At 35.7% G+C, this 20,586-nt stretch overlaps 2 protein-coding genes and 1 pseudogene across 2 annotated transcripts; all 3 read left to right on the top strand.

Moving 5' to 3' along the window:
* The first annotated feature begins 1,573 nt into the window (after positions 1-1,573).
* On the top strand, positions 1,574-3,765 carry LOC114298614 (trans-resveratrol di-O-methyltransferase-like). The gene is made up of 4 exons (XM_082889445.1): positions 1,574-1,578; positions 1,662-1,851; positions 2,293-3,000; positions 3,466-3,765. Exons 1-4 carry the CDS (start codon positions 1,574-1,576, stop codon positions 3,763-3,765), a joined length of 1,203 nt encoding a protein of 400 aa, XP_082745571.1.
* Positions 3,766-12,929: 9,164 nt separating this feature from the next.
* On the top strand, positions 12,930-13,283 carry LOC145799816 (putative mitochondrial protein AtMg00820 pseudogene; annotated as a pseudogene).
* Positions 13,284-17,990: 4,707 nt separating this feature from the next.
* LOC114299013 (trans-resveratrol di-O-methyltransferase) lies at positions 17,991-20,086 on the top strand. Its single transcript, XM_028243688.2, has 2 exons — positions 17,991-18,943; positions 19,631-20,086. Exons 1-2 carry the CDS (start codon positions 18,170-18,172, stop codon positions 19,931-19,933), a joined length of 1,077 nt encoding a protein of 358 aa, XP_028099489.2. The 5' UTR covers positions 17,991-18,169; the 3' UTR covers positions 19,934-20,086.
* Positions 20,087-20,586: the final 500 nt, after the last annotated feature.

Genomic DNA, 20,586 nt, shown 5'->3' on the forward strand with positions numbered 1-20,586 from the left:
CAAACTGACTTCGCAACCACTCAAGCCTGACTAAATTGCCACCAGTAGTAGAAACATCTTCATACGCTGCACATTCAGTAATCCCCAAGCCATAAACGAGTAGTGTAACTCCATGATGATCTGTCACATCTGGTACGCTGACTGATTTGCCTACAATGGAAAGGCCAAGAATAGTGCCAACATCATCCAGGGTCAAGGTCATCTCACCAACTGTCATGTGAAATGTGTTCGTCTCAAGTTGCCATCTCTCAACAAAACTGGAGATTAGAAGCTTGTTAACGAACCGATAAGTGCAACGAGCTAGTTGTGACAATCCAGACTGCTCAATAATGACTTTGAATCTAGTGTTGTTGTCTACTGACCACCATGGCCATGCAAGGATCTTCGAAGAGTGATTATGACACTTTAGGGGCTCTCGTTCCTATAACACAAATAATATCTCATTAGAAACTACCATACAACACACACAGGAAAAAAAAATTCATATACAAATGAATTTCACTTCTACTCAGGAATGTTTACCTCCCCGTGCCAAACAGCTGCAGCGACATGACTATTGAAACTCCGCAGTATTGATGGATCAGTCGGTCCACTTAGAAAAGCATGAGTAAGGTCCTCTTCCTGGACAGGAGGAGAATTAGGTAAAGAGGCATCCTCCACAGCAATGTCAGGCATATCATAACCTTGAACTCGTCTTTGGTTTCGGCCCCGACTTTGATTGGCACTGGGGATATCATATTCTACCGAAACTGGATCACGACCTCGACCACGACCTTGACCTCGTCCTCGCCCACGCCCTCGTTCCCGTTCATGGTCTGCATCCAATTCACGACGTCATCTATTTGAAGCAGTAGGTGGGACACGTTGTTGACATTCAGAATCCATATTATCTGCAAAAAATAATAAGTGTGTGTAATGAGTGTGTGTAAATAAAGAATGGCCGTGCAAACAAGTGTGTATAAATAAAGAGAGTGTGTGTAAATAAAGAGAGTGTGTGTAAAATTATAATAAGTGTGTGTGTAAAATTATAATAAGTGTGTAAATAAAGAATGGCCATGCAAACAACAATATACATGGCCATGGTGGGGAAATTATAATAAGTGTTTATTCAAGTGAAATTACTAATAAGTGTTTAACAAAATTATAATAAGTGTGTGTAAATTATAATAAGTGTGTTTATTAAGTGTGTGTAAAGAGGGGAATGGGGATGTGGAAATATAAGCTCCCTTCAAACAACAATATACAAAAGAAAGAAAAAAAAGAAAAAAAAACGGTTTGGAAGTTCACAACCGAAAATACATATTCAGTTCAGAAATTGAAATCCGAAACACAAACATAATTTCGGAAGTTGAGTGTTGACCAAATTCAAATTTTTCGGAAGTTGACTATTGAAACAATGAAACATTTTTGGAAATCTACTGATGAAATTATTGATTATTTTTTGATTTCTACGTCCAAACAAATTGTTATATTTCGGAAAACCAGTTCCGAACAACGGTTACAAATGAAAAACTCTACATTACAAGTGAAAAACTCTACATTACAAATGAAAAACTCTACGTTACAAATGAACATGGGGTATGCTAGCCATTGGGAGCTATTTGGCAAATGAAAAAAAATTAAAGATTGCTGAAAAAAGTTACCCTAACTGTGTGAAGCAGGGAGCTATTTGCACCATTGGGAGAGCAATGTGAGAGATGCAGCGCAGCTTCAATGGGTGTATTTGTATCGTTGGGAGAGCAATGTGAGAGATGCAGCGCAGCTTCAATGGGTGTATTCGCATCGTTGGGAGAGCAATGCGAGAGATGCAGCTTCAATGGGTGTGCACCATTGGGAGAGCTGGGTTTGAGGGTGTGTGTGTGTGTGTGTGTGTGTGTGTGTGTGTTAGAGTGTGAGGGTAGATGTGGAATCAAATGTGTGTACAGTGAGTAAAAGAATTAGGAATGATTTTTTTTGGTGTGTGTAGTGAGAAGGATTTGCAAAGAGGGTATTTGGTGTGTGTAGATAGAAGCTCCCGACATTATCAAGCCTATCCATTTTAGCCAATCAAACACAGTGTAGGAACATGAAAAAAAAAATAAAAATAAAAATAAAATTTGAGGGGGAGGGGGGGGGATTACCTATCAGTGTTAATTTGAGAAAAGTATTACATATGTATGGAAAATTTTATAATTTTAATTATTGATATTGATAAAGTTTACCATTAATTTATAATTATTTTTCAAATTCTACACTAATATGAAATTTTTCACAAAAAATAAAATAAGATGAAACCTATTTGGACTCTGCGTTTTATCAATCCCAATCCTCTCCTACTCACTCAGCTGTGCAGTTCAGCTAGGCATACCAGACATAATTCACAACCACAAAAAACCCATCTCTCTCCCTGACCTAGTCTCATCACTCCAATTGCCTCCCTCAAAAATCAACGCTCTACACAGACTCATGTCCTTGTTAACTCACTTGGGTTTCTTTGCCACAACAAAACTTGATCCAAATCATGGAGATCAAAAAGGGTATGTCCTCACTCCAACAACATCTAGGTTTCTCATCAAAAGTGAATTACCCAATTTGTCACCATTTGTCCGAGCCACGGTCGATCCGGTTATGGTCGCTCCATGGCAGTTTTTGGTAGATTGGTTCAGAGGCAATGAAGAAACAACATTTGAGACTGCACATGGGGTTGGCATCTGGGAGTTTTGCGACAAAAACTCGAAATTCAATAACCTATTTAATGAAGGAATGGCTAGTGACTCAAGAATGATGGGCTTGGTTATTAGGAACTGTGAGGCAGTGTTTGGAGGGTTGAATTCATTGGTTGATGTAGGGGGTGGCACTGGTATCATCGCTCAGATCATTTCTGAGGCATTTCCTAGTATAAAATTCATAGTTTTCGATCTCCCACATGTTGTTGAGAACTTGCCAGAGGGGAAGAACTTGAACTATGTTGAAGGTGACACGTTTCAGTCTTTCCCATCCGCGGATGCCATTTTCTTCAAGGTAGGCAATTCTTTTCTGGATTATTTCCAATGTTTCAAAATGGAAATCAAGTAAATTTTAGGAATTGCATCATATATGTAGGCCAATTTCTGTGTTTTTGTTTAATTTGATATCGAGTTACTTGAGTTGATTGATCAAATAGCCAAGTTCTAAAGAGAAATCATTATTAAGGATTCAAGGCCATACATATTGATATATAGAACTACTATTTATTTGCTGAATAGGGTAAAGTTCGCACAATTTAGGAGAATTCTAGCAGATAGCTTTATTTATTTTTTTTTATTTTTTTATAATTAACAAAAACAAGAAAACTAAAAGGGAAACTTAAAGTAAAGAACAAATATCAAGCATTGGTTTCAAAATTATTCTGAGAAACATTCAAAAAAAACTTGATGTTCATGCAAGTATTGTAAATTTAAGGCAATCAATTGAACTAGAATATATTTTTGGACTTGAAAATGGCAGTGTGTTTTGCATAATTGGAGCGACGAGGACTGCGTAAAGATATTGAAGAGATGTAGAGAAGCTATTCAAAGCAGGGAAGGAGGGAAGGTTATCATCATAGACATTGTGGTAGATGGGGACAAAGATGAACATGACATTACTGAGACAAAGCTTGTTTGTGACATATTCATGATGGTTTTGGCGACTGGAAGAGAAAGAAGTGAGAAAGAGTGGGAAAAGATTTTCTTGGAGGCTGGCTTTAGTCACTACAAGATCACACCCAGCTTTGGTTTAAGGTCCCTCATTGAGGTATATCCTTAAATTATGTGGGGAAAATTTCATTTTACCTTCTTAGAGTTTGGCCCTTCTGTAAATTATCTCCTATGATTTAGAAATAATCACATAAACTTTTTATGATTTGTAAACTAAAGTGTACTCTTTTTCACCTAACTTAATGTTAAGTGTGGAAACACATGCTAGGATGAAAATAGTACACGGAGGTTAAAGTGAACTTTGTCTCCTAAAAAAATGATGAAAATGTTTACGATTTGCACAATGAAGTTACTTATGTATAAGTGTATTTTAGTTTTTTTTACTTAAGCTTTTACTACTAAAAAATGCACGTTGCGGCCATTACAAGCCATTGCAAAAAATAGAAAAATACAGTCGCAAAAGATTTTTTGAGACGACCATGCCACGACAAATGGAGGACACAAATGTGAGGGTGACAAATACTTTTTATGACGGTAAAGTGTTGGTCACAAATTATTTGAAACCGTCTAACTTACTTATTGCATCTGCTATTTTGCTGTGGCGAAAAACAAAAAAAAAAAATACTTACTATGCTTTAGCGACTATCTTGTTATTGTCGCAAATAATTATTTATTATAAAAAATATATAGATGCATTTGTTATAATAAAAAGATCAATTGCAAGCACCACAAATTTATTTTTTTTAAAAAAATAACTTACCAACACCAATACATCTCATAATGGTAAAAAAATTCTTGCTGCAACAATTTATCTATATATTGCGACTAAAAAAAAATCTACAAAGAAAAAAAACAATAGAAAAATTAGAAATCAGTCATTTGGAAACCTAACAATCTTATCAACACACAATGTTTACCCAATCTCCAACTAAAAGCGAAACACCTAAACAGTAACCATGACAAGTAGTTGGACTATGAATTTCTACATAAGTTTTGTACCAACCAAAGAAATGGTCCTCCCTTTTGAATTCTTATCAAAGCACAAGCTGCAAGCAAGCAAGCCGATTTCTATCTAGCATACACGAACACCCGCTGAGGGTTTTATCACAAATTAACTGGACACTAAAATGATTTTCATTAAAATAAAATACAAAATGCAATAAGATTTCATAATAATTGATAGAGATGTAGTGGTCCATGGCATTATGATTGGTGGAGAAGGTATGGTATTATGATTTTATATTGGGTGATTGAAGAATATGAGATAACATAATAAATGATAATTGGTGAAAGAATATGGACACGTGATACTCCGAAAATATTTAATAATTTTCTGTTCTATTAATATAAAAGAATAGAGGGGAAATACATTGTTTACAGCAACGAGGGTAAAGATGTCTTTTTGCATTTTTTGTTAACAGTATTAGTAGTGCACTTTAATTCAAACCATATGGGTGGCATTTGCATATTTGTAAAACACAGCAGGGTAAAGTGCTCTTGAGTAATATCACATGAGTGTAAAGTGAATTTTACCCTTAATTTTAATTCAATGCATGGCACTATTATTAAAAGAAAAATGATGATGTGGCCAAAATGAAAGCAAAAAATGTTAGGGATATGTAAAAAAATTATCAAAAAATTTACCAAACCACCCATATGAGTGTGAGTATTTGATAATTTTTTAATAAAAAAATTTGAAATCTCTAACATCATTGTTCATTAAAATAGATTGATGTATGACACCCACAAAGCCTTGTACAAATTAGAGTTAAATAGGTTTGAAGAACAGTACTCTTATTTTGTGCTTAGATTATAAATTTATATAGCAATTGGGAAATGAATAAAGAAACATTATATGAAATGCAAATAAAATATAACTATATTTTACATATTTTTAAAATTTTATTTTTCAAATTCCTACCCAATGTTGGAAGTCATATTGAGTAATTGAAGGAATTTAGCTTTGTTATATTAAACTACACAATCAGTGGGTTAGCCATGATTGTAGCTGTTAGCATATTATATGTTAGTGCTACTTTACTCATTATGTTAGTAATGCTTTCATCATTAATGTTTTCTCTTTCGGCTTGTAACTCCTCTATATAAAGGAGCTAAACAACACAGATAGACATATCAATATACATACAGAAATTCCCTGTTTTCATCTCTTCCATATCTCTCTGTTTTCATGGTATCAGAGCTATGTTTGTGTGATTCTTGATATCCTTATTGTTTGAAGCTTTCAAGGGTTTCCACACCCTTGCCTTCACTCAACATAGGTGACAACCAGAATAAGGACTCCATGGTTGAACCCTCAAGCCCTTTGTTTATTCACTCATCAGATCATCCAGGCCTTTTCCTGGTCTCGAAGCGTCTTGACGGAAACAATTATGTAACATGGAGACGCTCCATGGTGATTGCTCTCACTGCCAAAAAAAAAATTGGTTTTGTTAATGGTACGATCAAAGCCCCGCACACAACCGAGAAGCCTATCGATTATGCCCTGTGGGAACGCTGTGACAAAATGGTTCTCTCATGGCTTCTCAACTCCGTTGAAGCAGATTTAGCAGATGGTGTTGTGTACGCTGAGATGGCACATGAGATCTGGAACGATTTCCATGATTGTTTTTCTCTAGGCAATGCCCCACGAATTTTCCAGATCCAAAAATCAATCAGTTCACATGCACAAGGTTCTATGCCTATCTCCACATACTATACAAAACTCAAAGCTTTATGGGATGAACTTGCATCCTATAAAACTCAACCCACTTGTTCTTGTAGTGGAATGAAGGTTTACAGTGAACAACGGGAACAAGATCAAATTATGCAATTTCTCATGGGTCTAAATGAGTCTTACAATGCCATACGTGGTCAGATTCTTCTCATAAATCCGTTACCAAGTGTTCGGAAGGCATATTCTTTAATTACTCAAGAAGAAAAACAACGGGAAATTGGTTCCTCCTCAACAGAAAACTTTTCTGTTGCTGCAACAGTGCATAAGTACAAAGGCTCCAACTCTTCTCGTTTTGGAACCCAAAATCTGTCAAGAGATCGTTCATCCTTCAATCACTCTTCTCATTCCAGAAATCCATATCAGTCCGGAGATCGTTCATCCTCTTTTGATCTACATTGCTCCTACTATGATCGTGATGGACACAATATCGAGACGTGTTACAAATTACATGGATACCCGCCCGGACAAAGGTTATTTCATGGAAAGGGCACCAATGCAGACAATCATGGCTATATTCAACAACAGCAGCGTGATGGGAACAAATGAAACAACACCAATCCGTGTGGAAACCATTCCATCCACCAAGTTCACACCATGGACCCTTCCACACAACAGTAGCCAGCCCACAGAAACCTTGCTAGTCATTCTGATTCGGCAACCCATATCTTGCACCAGGTTCTTGCTGGGCTTTCTGAGGAGCAATGCAAACAACTCACCACTGCCATGGCAAACTTGTCCAAATCATCCTCCGAAACCTCCGATGTCTTTGCTAATGCAGCAGGTCAGTTTCATCCCTCTATTCCATCCATTAATTCAATTTTTTCTCATTCATGGATTCTTGACAGTGGAGCCACGGATCATATCACATCCGATTCCTCTTTTTTTTCTCATAGTCATCCATCTCCTATTCCTTCCATTACCCTACCTACAGGATCGTCAATTCCTATTGATTCTACAGGCACCATTCTTTTCAATAAAGACATCACTTTAGACCAAGTTCTTCACGTTCCTTCTTTTCGTTTAAATTTACTATCTGCTAGTAAACTCACCAAATCCCTTCATTGCTGCATCATTCTTTTTGCTGATTTTTGTGTCATCCAGGACTTGGCTTCGGGGAAGATGATTGGCTGGGGGAAGCAGAATAATGGACTCTACTACATGTCGCCATTGACCACAGCCCCACTTTCCTGTCATGTCTCATCACTGTCCTCAATCTGGCACCAACGTCTTGGGCATCCTTCATCAGCTCGTCTTCAACTCTTATCTAAATTGTTTCCCTCCATGTCTATTTCATTTAATAATGATTGTGTTGTTTGTCCTATGGCTAACCAAACCCGCATTCCCTTTCCCTTAAGTACAACATTAACTGTTTCACCATTTGAATTACTTCATTGTGATATTTGGGGTCCACATCGCATTCCCTCACATACTGGTGCACGTTACTTCTTTACAATCGTGGATGATTTTACTAGGTGTACTTGGGTCTTCTTGATGACATACAAATCTGAAACACAGGCCTTGCTTAAAGCTTTCTTTGCCCTAGTCTATAATCTGTAATGACCCTAAAATGCGTATAGAAAGTTATCCTTATTTAATTAGGGGTTAATGTGTTTTCTATTGGAATTGAAGAACTATCTGTTGGGTTATGCCTTTGAAACCGGAATTGGTGACCTTTACCGAACAATCTGAAATTTTTCCCTCCGCTCGAGCGGAGTAGTTGGCGCTCGAGCGTAATTTTGGGGCTCCCAGCAATTTTGCAGATGGCTTGAGATTCTGAGGGTTGTAAATTTCCTCTCGAGCGTAAAAATGGTCGCTCGAGCGGGAGGCTTTGTTGGTCCGTACGCTCGAGCGCAAGGTTGGGCGCTCGAGCGGGTCTCTAGGTTGAATTTGAATTTCTGAGACACGTGGGTTCATTTTTGACATTTTTATTGGTATGTTTGGAACCTCATTTTATTTTGGGGTCTTGCTTGAGGTGGTAATATGATGGTAAAGTAAGATTGGACCAAAAACTTTAATTCGAATAATTCGTCTACGATCAGCCGGCACTCTTTTGCCTTTTTCTTTCGCCACACTTTGAATTTGGATTTGAGGTTAGAACCATTGGAAAGCTTATCTTCGGGGCTTCAATTTGACCACGAGAATGACCTAAAACGGAGTCCGGATGGGAGAGTTATGCCTGTTTGAAGTTTTGGAATCTGTGCTGAGAGCAGGTACGCTCGAGCGGGAATAAGGACGCTCGAGCGGGTTTCGCAAGTACAGCAACTTAAAAACGGGATTTTGAGATCATTTCTTACATTTTTCTTTTCCCCTCTTCTCTCCTCTCTCCCTAGGTCCGAAAACCCTAGGGTTTTGATCCCAAATCCTCACCATTTCTCTAAGTTTTGATCAAGATCTTCCACCAAGGAGTGAAGAAGGCATGAAGATCAACATTTTCCACCGATGGAATTCCGAAATTATGGAGGAATCTCACCAAAGCTTGCTTGATTCTTGAGGTATGGAATCTTGGGAGTTAAATTAATGGGTTAAAATGGTGGATTATGAATCCTAGGTGTATAATCAATGGAAAAGATTGGAATAAAGTAATGGGTTAATAAGTTTGATTTTCTTTTTGCAATTTCAATATTTTCTTGAAACCCTAGGTTGATTAATGATGATAACCAATGATTTGGCCCAAATTGAAGGTAGAATAATGAAATTGAGATATTGAATTTTATATGTACGTCTAATTGGAATTTGGAAATGTTTGAAAATTATGTTTAAAATTTGCGAATGAACTTTGTTATGAACGTTGTAATTCATGCTATAATGTAAAGGAAAACTTGGGAAATTAATCTATCAAGGATATGGAAGACATGAATTCGGTTGTGGAATGTTGAAAGGAGATTCAAGGATTTAATTTGAAATATGTTGAATTGCAAATTGATGTGTAATTTGGTATAAAGAGAATTAAACAAGTTAAGAACGGAATAATTATATGTAACCCGATTTCTATGTGTATTATGACTTGTGTAGGGTCAGCTACAGGGGCGGACCAAGCACCTGAACACTGTGAGTAGTAGTACAAAAATGTACATTTTATCTACTGTTGACAATTATTGTCACTAATGCTCTGTTCCTTGTAAATGTTATACGAACATTTATGACAATTGGAAAGCAATGTGAACTTATATGAACACTGAAAGATTCGTGTACGTTGGTATGATTTTGGAATCCTTATGTTCTGTTAATGACGAATATTAGCCATTTGTTATTTATCAGCATGCTATGTTATTTTTTAAAGAATAAGTGGAACCTATGTTCATCCTTGAAGAATGATATTTGTGTGAATCTAAGATTATGTTACAAAGGGACCCAAGATCGTTTAGAATCTATGATATGAATGTAAAGGTTTACCATCAGTATGCAACCCACATAAGAATATGAATTATTCTATTTTGTTAAGCGCATGATAATGATATGATATAACAAGAAATGCTCTGTTTTCTATTAACTTAATGAATGATTATTCATATATGTAGAAGTATTCACATAATCTTTAGCACAAGGCCCTTACCCAGGGGTAATAATACCGTGGTTCAAATAATTAAGTTACAAGTTTACGTATGTTCTAAGTTTAAGTCTGTTATAAGTTTACGTATGCTATAAGTCAAGAATGTTACAAACTCAAGAATGTTACAAGTTTATATATGTAACAAGTTCAAATATGTACAAGTTTAAGTAAGGTTACAAGTACAAGTATATACAAGTTTAAATGTGTTACAAGTTTTCAAGTTTAAGTATGTTATAAGTTCATGTATGTTACAAGTCCAAGTATGTTATAAGTCCATGTATGTTATAAGATCAAGTATGTTACAAGTAGACACATGTTACAAGTTCACGCATGTTATAAGTTCAAGTATATTACAAGTAGACGCATGTTACAAGTTCATGCATGTTATAAGTTCAAGTATGTTACAAGTTTAAGTACGTTACAAGCTTAAGTATGTTACAAGTTTAAGTGCGTTACAAAATTAAGTATGTTACAAGTTTAAGTACGATACAAGCTTAAGTATGTTACAAGCTACGTTACATGCTTACATATGTACAAGTTCAAGTGTACTATAAGTTCACAATGTTGAGGAATTTCTTTATGGAACTAACAAGAATGCTTTTTATTGATTTGCCAGCGCTATTAAAAGGCTAAGTATAAGTAAGTATGAATTCTGATTTCTGTTAATGATTCAAGCATAATGCATATGTATGAATTTATTTCCGTTTATGGTATGACATTTATGTATGGTTTGGTCTGTAAGACCTGTTAATTATTGGTATGGAACAAAGTGCTACTTGGAACTAAGTGCTACATTGTGAGCCACCGCTAGAGTCCATGTGAGACACCTCTTGAGTCCATACATATGTGAAAATTATGAGACTGAAAGCCATTCTGTGAAAGTTATGAGGCTCATGGCCATCTGTATAAGTTGTTATGAAATGAAACAAAGTGCTACACGGAGCTAAGTGCTACGATGTGAGTCACCTCTAGAATCCGTGTGAGACACCTCTTGGGTTCATATAGATATATATATATTTCAAGGGCTTTAATGCCGACATGTTTCAAGGGCTTTAATGCCGATATGTTTCAAGGGCTTTAATGCCAATATGTTTTAAGGGCTTAATGCCATTTTGATAAGGGCTGTAATGCCAATCTGATAAGGGCTTATGCCATTCTAATATGAAACAAAGTGCTACACGGAACTAAGTGCTACAATGTGAGTCACCTCTAGAATCCGTGTGAGACACCTCTTGAGTTCATATATCTATATGTTCAAGGGCTGTAATGCCATTCTGACAAGGGCTTTATGCCATTCTGATAAGGGCATCATGCCATATGTACAAGGGCTATATGCCACCATGTTTAAGGGCTCCATGCCATATGTTCAAGGGCTATATGCCATCATGTTTAAAAGTTTAATGTTAATGTGTTCAAGGGTTTTAAGCCACTATGTCTCACGATTGGGCCTAAGGCCATTTTGAAATGAAAACAGGAACAGATTAACTGCGTGATCTTTGTATTTAAGTATGCGTTGCTAGATGTTATGTGTAAATTGAGCATTTAAGTACTATTACCCACTGAGTTTGCCTCACTTTATGTTATGTCTGTTTCTGTAGGTAAACAACCAAGTGGTTAATCCTGAGCCATGATGCTCGTTCTTTTTGTCAACCTTTGAGTGCCCAGACTCTAGATGAAGCCACTCATATTTTTGTGAAATCTTGACAAACTTTTGGCGCTACGCTTTAGTTATTGGCCTAAGGTTGAAATGTGTATAATAGTTTCTTCCGGAATGTTTTTGATGTATGCCCAATTATAGAGCTGGGCTTGTATATATGTGCGTATATATCCGATATTCAGTTGTATGTTTTAGATTTTATTTGTCTGTTTAAAGTTTGTGATCCTGGCATGATAGTAGTAGCTCAATGGAGTTTGTTTCTATTGTCAAATTTTGATATTTAATACTTTCGTTCAGGCCCCATATGTTATATATAACAGGTTAAGTGTCCGTTTCTGAAGTGGTCATGCCCAAACTTCTAGGGGCGGGTTTGGGGTATGACATAATCAGTTTAATGTCAGCATCAAAACTCTTAGAAGCGATAATGGCTCCGAATTTATTTCCATGCGGGATTTTTTTCTTAATACTGGTGTCGAATTTCAACACTCATGTGTTTCCACTCCTCAGCAAAATGGGGTGGTTGAGCGCAAACACCGGCATATTCTTAACATTGCTCGTGCTTTGCGTTTTCAATCACACATTCCCTTGTCTTTTTGGGGTGAGTGTGTGCTAACCGCTGTATACCTCATTAATCATTTACCTACCCCTTTGTTGGCCAATAAATCTCCCTTTGAGTTACTTTATCATAAACTACCGCCTCTTGCCCATCTTTGTGTTTTTGGATGTTTATGTTATGCTACCGTTGTTCATCCTGCTCATAAGTTTGCCTCCCGTGCACGACGTTGTGTCTTTCTTGGTTATCCCACCGGCCACAAGGGTTACAAACTTTATGACTTGGATTCTAAAACTTTTCTTGTGAGTCGGGATGTCAAATTTTTTGAAACCTTTTTTCCTTACCAGCCCAACTCTCCTTCTAACCCAATTTGCACTCGCCCTACTGTCTTACCTCTTTCTCAACCAGACCACACCTCCTCCTTACCTACGCCCGCACCCTCACCCACACCCGCTTCCTCCCAAAATCCTCCACCTTCGCCTACATCGTTGCCTCCTTCTCCCACCTCTGTTCCTCCTTCCCTGCCCCAACGTCGCTCGACCCATTCTACGCAGCCCCCTCTTTGGCACTGCGATTACCTTCTGTCTTTTGCTTCTGCTTCCCCTGCTCCGTCATCCTCGCTGCCGGCTCTTCCTTCAGGTACTAAACACCCCTTGTCTCATTACCTTTCCACTCACCGTTTTTCTCCTTCGCACCGTGTGTTTCTTGCTAACATTTCAGGCCCCACTGAGCCCACTTCCTATGCTCAAGCTGCTTTAGATCCTAACTGGCTACTTGCTATGACGGTTGAGTTAGATGCATTGCAACTCAATCGCACTTGGACCCTTATGCCCTTACCGGCTGGTCATCAACCCATTGGCTGCAAATGGGTGTTTAAACTCAAATACAAATCTGATGGCACCATTGAGCGTTACAAAGCTCGTCTCGTCGCCAAAGGTTACACCCAAATCGAGGGTGTTGATTACATTGAGACTTTCTCTCCTACTGCCAAGCTTACTACTCTCCGTTGTCTTTTGTCTGTTGCTACTGCTCGTAATTGGTTTCTTCACCAACTTGATGTTACAAATGCCTTCCTCCATGGTGACTTGCACGAGGAGGTCTATATGGTTTCTCCTCCTGGCCTTTGCCGATAGGGGGAGAATCTGGTGTGTCGGCTTCATAAATCTCTTTATGGGCTGAAACAAGCTTCTCGTAACTGGTTCTCCAAATTTTCAACTGCTATTAAGAAAACGGGTTTTCACCAATCTATGGCTGACTATTCCCTCTTTACCAAAGTTGATGGCGATTCTTTTACAGGAGTGCTCATCTACGTTGATGATATTATCATTACAGGCAATAATCTTGAAGAAATAGAACACCTTAAATCTTTCCTTCTCAAACAGTTTCGCATCAAGGATCTCGGTGACTTGAAGTATTTTTTAGGCATTGAATTTTCGCGATCCAAGAAAGGTCTTTTTTTGTCCCAAAGGAAATATGCTCTAGATATTTTACACGATGCAGGTTTAACGGGGGCACGGCCAGAAAAGTGTCCAATGGAACAAAATGTGAAATTACAAACCACAGATGGTGCTATACTCAATGATCCAACGAGATATAGGAGGTTGGTTGGAAAATTAATTTATCTTACTGTCACAAGACCAAACATTGTTTTTGCAGTTCAGAATTTGAGTCAGTTTATGCACCAACCCAGAAAACCACACATGGAGGCCGCACTTCGTGTCTTGCGATTCATTAAGGGTACACCTGGCCAAGGATTGTTTTTCCCGGCTATAAACAATCTTGAGTTAAAAGCTTATTGTGATTCAAATCATGCAGGTTGTCCAACAACAAGAAGATCAACTACAGGTTATTGTGTGTTTCTAGGTCACTCCCTTGTCTCATGGAAATCCAAGAAACAGCCAACTGTGGCTCGTTCATCTGCAGAAGCCGAGTACAGGGCCATGGCGAACACATGCCTTGAAATTACATGGCTGCGATATATATTGTGAGATTTAAGAGTCAACCAAAAAGGCCCTGCTCCTTTGTATTGTGATAATCAAGCTGCATTACATATAGCGGCAAATCCTGTTTATCACGAAAGAACGAAACATATTGAAATAAATTGTCACATTGTGAGAGAGAAGCTACAAGCTGGTGAAATTTCTCCAATCTACATTTCTTCACAAGATGAGCTTGCAGACATATTTACGAAAGCCTTGGGGCGGGATAGCTTCAATTACCTGAGTCACAAGTTGGGACTTCTCAACATTCACTCTCCAACTTAAGGGGGAGTGTTGGAAATCATATTGAGTAATTGAAGGAATTTAGCTTTGTTATATTAAACTACACAATCAGTGGGTTAGCCGTGATTGTAGCTGTTAGCATATTATATGTTAGTGCTACTTTACTCATTATGTTAGTAATGCTTTCATCATTAATGTTTTCTCTTTCGGCTTATAACTCCTCTATATAAACGAGCTAAACAACACAGATAGACATATCAATATACATACAGAAATTCCCTGTTTTCATCTCTTCCATATCTCTCTGTTTTCAAATCTATAATCCAACGTATATTGTATCTAAATCATGAATTTGGGTAGAGTATGAATTTAAAAAAAAAAAAATTGAAATTAAATGTATTATCTTTTTAAATTTCTACTCAAATCAATAATATAAACACAAGTTTATTAAATCTCAAGAAAGAATTCTAAATCTTAGCACATAATATTAAAAGTGAAAATTACACCTCAGTGGCAAATTTAGAAAATATTTACATATTAATGAAAAAAATTATAAATTCAATTGTTAATGTTTATAAATTTCACCGTTGATTTAAAACTATATTTAAAAAGAATGGGCTACGTTGTAATTCTCTCATATTAAAATGCATCATCTCTTTCGCATCAGCTGGCCATATCTTTCGCTCTCATTTTTTTTCTTGTGGGATTAGCTTCTTCCAGTCTCAAATAGAACTGGAGAGGTGTTATTTGGCTTATTGAATTCACTTTTAAGTTTTATTTCGATAATTTAAACTGTTCATATTTTAAAATTTATTGAATACATCATCTTTGTAAGAAATTAACTCGATCAAATAAGAAAACTATATATTCAAATAAATTTTGTATAAAAAATAAAATAAAATAAAATTCATAAATAATTTATTCAAACAAGTGGTTTCGTTAACCGCATGTTTTGGACTTTTTTGTTTTTTGTTTTTTTTGGAACTGATGTTTTGGACTCATCAGTGGACTTGAGTATCGGTCCTCTTATTTCATAATACAAATGGGGGATGGCCATTGGATGTGTGGGGATGGTCATTGGATCTCAAAAAAAACATTAAAAAAAACAAAAAAAAAAGAGGAGGTGGAAGAAGAAGAAGAAGGAGGAGGAGAAGGGACCAATCACACCTCACTGTGGCCTGGGGCCACCCCAGTGGGCGTCTGAGGCTTTTTCCTTCATAATATAAAAATTCATTTACGTTAAGTTTGGCATCTTTAAAAAAAGTCAAAAAATTAAAAAGTTACTATTCTATTTAAATCATATCATATTATTTAAGTCACATTACATGTAGTACATCACTTCAAACCCAATCCATATTTTATAAAAAGTCAAAAAGTGTATTTATTTAGAACATCCCAAACAGCCCCTTAGTTGGTGTGATAATTGACAAGTATCCCCTCCTTGACTCTCCACCTTAAGTCTTTATTTGATGAGCTATTGGGTCTATTTTTATGCTCAATTTCAATGATCCAAATCGTTCATATTTTAGAATTTATCATATAAATCATACTTGTAAAAAATTAAATTGATCGAATATCGGAAGAACTAAAAATAGTTTATTAAAAAAAAATAATAAGCAATTTTATTGTTTAATAAAACTTTTAGGTCACATACCTTTTGATATCTGATCGACTTGATTTTTTAAAGTATGATATACATGACAACTTTTAAAATGTGAAAGGTTCGGTAGATCAAAATTAGACCTAAAAGTTGGCCCAATGACCCATCAAGTAGGAAGTTAAGTAGGAAAGTCAAGGAGGTGATCCTTACTCGTGATAATTTGGTATTTTGAGAAATTAGTGAAAAATTGATTTTTTGATTTTTTTAGTCTATTTTATCTTTTTGTGGATAAAAAATATAAGAGATAATATAACCTAAAATGGATAAAAAGCTAAAAACTAACTTTTTTTTTTTTTTTTTTTTCCCAAAAGACCCCAATATCACTTATCTTTATATGCTGGCTACAATTTATTCTTGTTAAACACTTCTTTACAAAAATGGTATGAACCCAAAAAAAAAAAAAAAAAATGTATATATATTTACAAAAATACTCAAAAAAGGCAATATATAATTCAAATTTATTTTAAATATAAATCTCATTATATAAAATTAAATTTAGACTACACATTACTTTTCAAAATAAAATTTTAAATATTTTTTTATGTGTCGTACTTTTTTTACACTCCCGTACCATTAGTTATCAATAAAAGCCAATGTTGGAGGCTTCATGGATCACCGCCATCACCAAAAATACATTATTATAATTGGTCTTTGTTTTACATTTAAAATTTTTATTACTACAAATCAAGAAGTAATAAAATTATATAAAATTTATTTTTAGAAATGAAAAACGCTTTTATCATTTTATATAAAAATTATGTACAAATCTTCAATTGTATATCATTACTCATAGGAAATGTTTGATTGGTGGACTAAATTTCTTGACATTGCTTGGTTAATAACACGATTAGGTTAAGGTTAGGATTCGTAATATGTAAAATAGATGATGAGATATATATTGTGAGAGTACTTGTACTATACTTTTAGGTCATGTTTGATGCACAAGATTAATAGTAAAATATTAATAATCTTATTAAATTAGTGTAGTATTCACTATCCAATTGAATTAATATCCATTGGATTAATAATCTCACCCCTACCCATTACTAATAATTCTACAAATTTGTTGGATTAATAATTCATTGGATTAATAATACTAAACCAAAATATTAAAACAAACATAGGATAATTGGGCCTACGGATTAATAATCTCAACCCCATGCTCTAATCCACCCAATCAAACATGCCCTTAATTTTGATATGATAAAATATGTGATAAGAGGACAATAATTATTTTTGACCATTAAATGATGTGATATGACTAATCTCATGGCTATAAGATTAGGAATACTATTAGGCCATGTTTATTTGGATGAAGATGAGTTTGGGACTGGACTAATAGTCCAACAAAATTATTAATTCAATGTTTGGTTAAACAATTAAAATACAGACTAACAATCCATCCGGATATGGTATGTCACATATGGTAGATTATTCAATCTTATAGAGGGGAGTGGGATATAAATTTGAGGACAAAGCCAAAGTCTAAACTATTAGTTCTTTCTTATAATCCTACCTCAATCCAAACATAAGATAGGATACGCATTCCAAAGGAATTTGTAGTCCTAGGACTATTAATCATGAGAATTTTAATCCAACCTAATCCAGTCTGCCCAAACCAACATGGCCTTGGGGGTGTAATTGTTAATCTCCCTTTGGCAGAGTAGCAATATCATGATATTATCAAGCTTATCCATTTTAGCCAATCAAACACAATGTATCGTTTTCAAAAAAAAAAAAAAATGTAGGAACAAGAAAAAAAATTTGGTGGGGGAGAGAAATAACCTATCAATGTTAATTTAAGAAAATTATTATATATGTAAGGAAATCTTATAATTTTAATTATAAATATTAATAAAATTATCACTAATTTGTAATTATTTTTAAAATTCTGCAATGATTTGAAATTTTTCACACACACAATAAATAAATAAATAAATAAAATTGAAATGAAACCCATGTTGGATTCCGCGATCTTACCAGACCAATCCTCTCCTGGTCTACCAAACAAACAAGGCTATAAAGTTCACCATTTCTCTTCATATATATCCTGCTAAAAATTTGTTCTTCGTCAAACACACTAATACCATTACTCATCCATCCAAGCAAGGCCTACAAGGCCAGCTTAGCTATCTTCATGGATCTCCACAATGACCAATTAGGAGCAAGAGAGTTGTTTCAAGCTCAATCCCACATATACAAACATGCATTCAGTTTTGCAAACTCCATGTCACTCAGCTGTGCAGTTCAGCTAGGCATACCAGATATAATTCACAACCACAAAAAACCCATCTCTCTCCCTGACTTAGTCTCTTCTCTCCAATTGCCTCCCTCAAAAACCAATTCTCTCCACAGAATCATGTCCTTGTTAATTCACTTGGGGTTTTTTGCGACAATGAAAATTGATCCAAATCATGGAGATCAAGAAGGGTATGTCCTCACTCCATCATCTAAGCTTCTCATCAAAAGTGAAATGGCCAATTTGTCACCATTTGTCCAAGCCATGGTCGATCCGGTTTTGGTCACCCCATGGCAGTTTTTGGGAGATTGGTTTAGAAGGAATGAAGAAACAGCATTTGAGACTGCACATGGGGTTGCCATGTGGGAGTTTTGTGACAAAAACCCAAAATTCAATAACATTTTCAATGAAGCAATGGGCAGTGACTCAAGAATGATGAGCTTGGTGGTTAGAGACTGTGAGGCAGTGTTTGGAGGACTGAATTCATTGGTTGATGTAGGGGGTGGTACCGGTATCAATGCTCGGATCATTTCCGAGGCGTTTCCTGGTATAAAATGCACTGTTTTTGATCTTCCACATGTTGTTGAGAACTTGCCAGAGGAGAAGAACTTGAACTATGTTGGGGGCAATATGTTTCAGTCTTTCCCATCCGCGGATGCCATTTTCTTCAAGGTATGCAATTTTTTGAATTCTTAGTTCCAGTGATTGAATCTGGTAATTGAGCAAATTTTAGGATTTGCATCATATATGTAGGGCAATTCCTCTCTCATCAAGTTATTTCAGTAAATTTCAGTCTTTTATTTATTTTTATTTTTTTGTGTTTTGGATTTAATTTGATGTTGAGTTGCTTCAGAATAGATTGATCAAATAGCCGAATTCTAAAGAGAAATCATTTTTGATGATCCAAGATCCTACATATTGATCTATAGAACTGTTATTTATTTGTTGAACGGACATATTGATTGACGAAATCAAAATTATACTTAACAATAAAACTATCTGAAAAGGTTATATACGTCAAAGAACTTTAATTTTCCACTCCTATTAACACCAAAAATGTGTACAATTTACGAGAATTGTAGCAAATTATCATTTTTCTCCCATTATTTCTTTCATTAAGGAAAAACAAGGAAACCATAAGTTAAGGAGATGGCTGCATGTGCTCTGATTCATTATTTGGGCCATTTTATCCAATTCCACGGTACTGACAATTGATACTAGAAAAACAGTTTTCAAGTATTTGTCGCTGGATTATTCTGAGAAGTATTCTATAAAGCAATTAATGTTCATATAATAAGCAAAGTAAACTTTAAGATAATCAATTGAACTTGAATGTGTTTTTGGACTTGAAAATGGCAGTGTGTTTTGCACAATTGGAGTGACGAGAACTGCGTAAAGATACTGAAGAGATGCAGAGAAGCTATTCCAAGCAAGGAAGATGGAGGGAAGGTTATCATCATAGACATGGTGGTAGATGGGGACAGAGATGAACATGACATTACCGAGACAAAGCTTGTTTTTGACATATTGATGATGGTTTTGGTCACTGGAAGAGAAAGAAGTGAGAAAGAATGGGAAAAGATTTTCTTAGAGGCTGGCTTTAGTCACTACAAGATCACACCCATCTGTGGTTTAAGGTCCCTCATTGAGATATATCCTTAAATTATGTAAGGTAAATTTCATTTTACCTCTTCGTAGTTTGACTCATTTGCAAATAACATTTATATGGTTTGTAAACTGAAATATATCGCTTTCCACCTAACTTAATGTTAAGTGCATGCCAAGATGAAAATAGTACATTGAGGTTAAAGTGAATTTTGTCTCCTAAAAAAATAACGAAAATGTCCATGTTTTACGCAATGAGATTACTTATGTATAAGGATATTTTAGTTTTTTTTTTTTTTTTTTTAATCTAGCTTTTAAAGGGTCCAACGGTACTCTTTAGTCTAGAAATCATAGGGAATTATGTTCTTATAAATGATAAGGGTTGTGTGCAAATAGGTTAAACCATGAGGGACTAAAGTGAAATTTGTTCAATTATGTATTGTGAAACCTATATGACTCCTATAATAATTCTTGTTCTGTAAACTTGTTCTGGACTGTAAAATATATGCTCATTGCTCTGTTTCCTTTGTTTCCACATCTCTTTTAAACTCTAATAGCATTGGTGTTGGGTTTTTGGTCCGGTTCTAAGATGAACAGTTCTAAAAAAAATTGGGACCGAGCCGCGCCAAACCGAGCCGAACCATTAGAACCCATGGAAATGAGCAAGAACCAAACCAAAGAAAAAGGTTCGGTTCCATGGTTATGGGCAA

This window comes from Camellia sinensis, chromosome 9, assembly GCF_055761805.1.
Source record: "Camellia sinensis isolate YWXY chromosome 9, ASM5576180v1, whole genome shotgun sequence".
In the NCBI taxonomy this organism is placed as follows: Eukaryota; Viridiplantae; Streptophyta; class Magnoliopsida; order Ericales; family Theaceae; genus Camellia; species Camellia sinensis.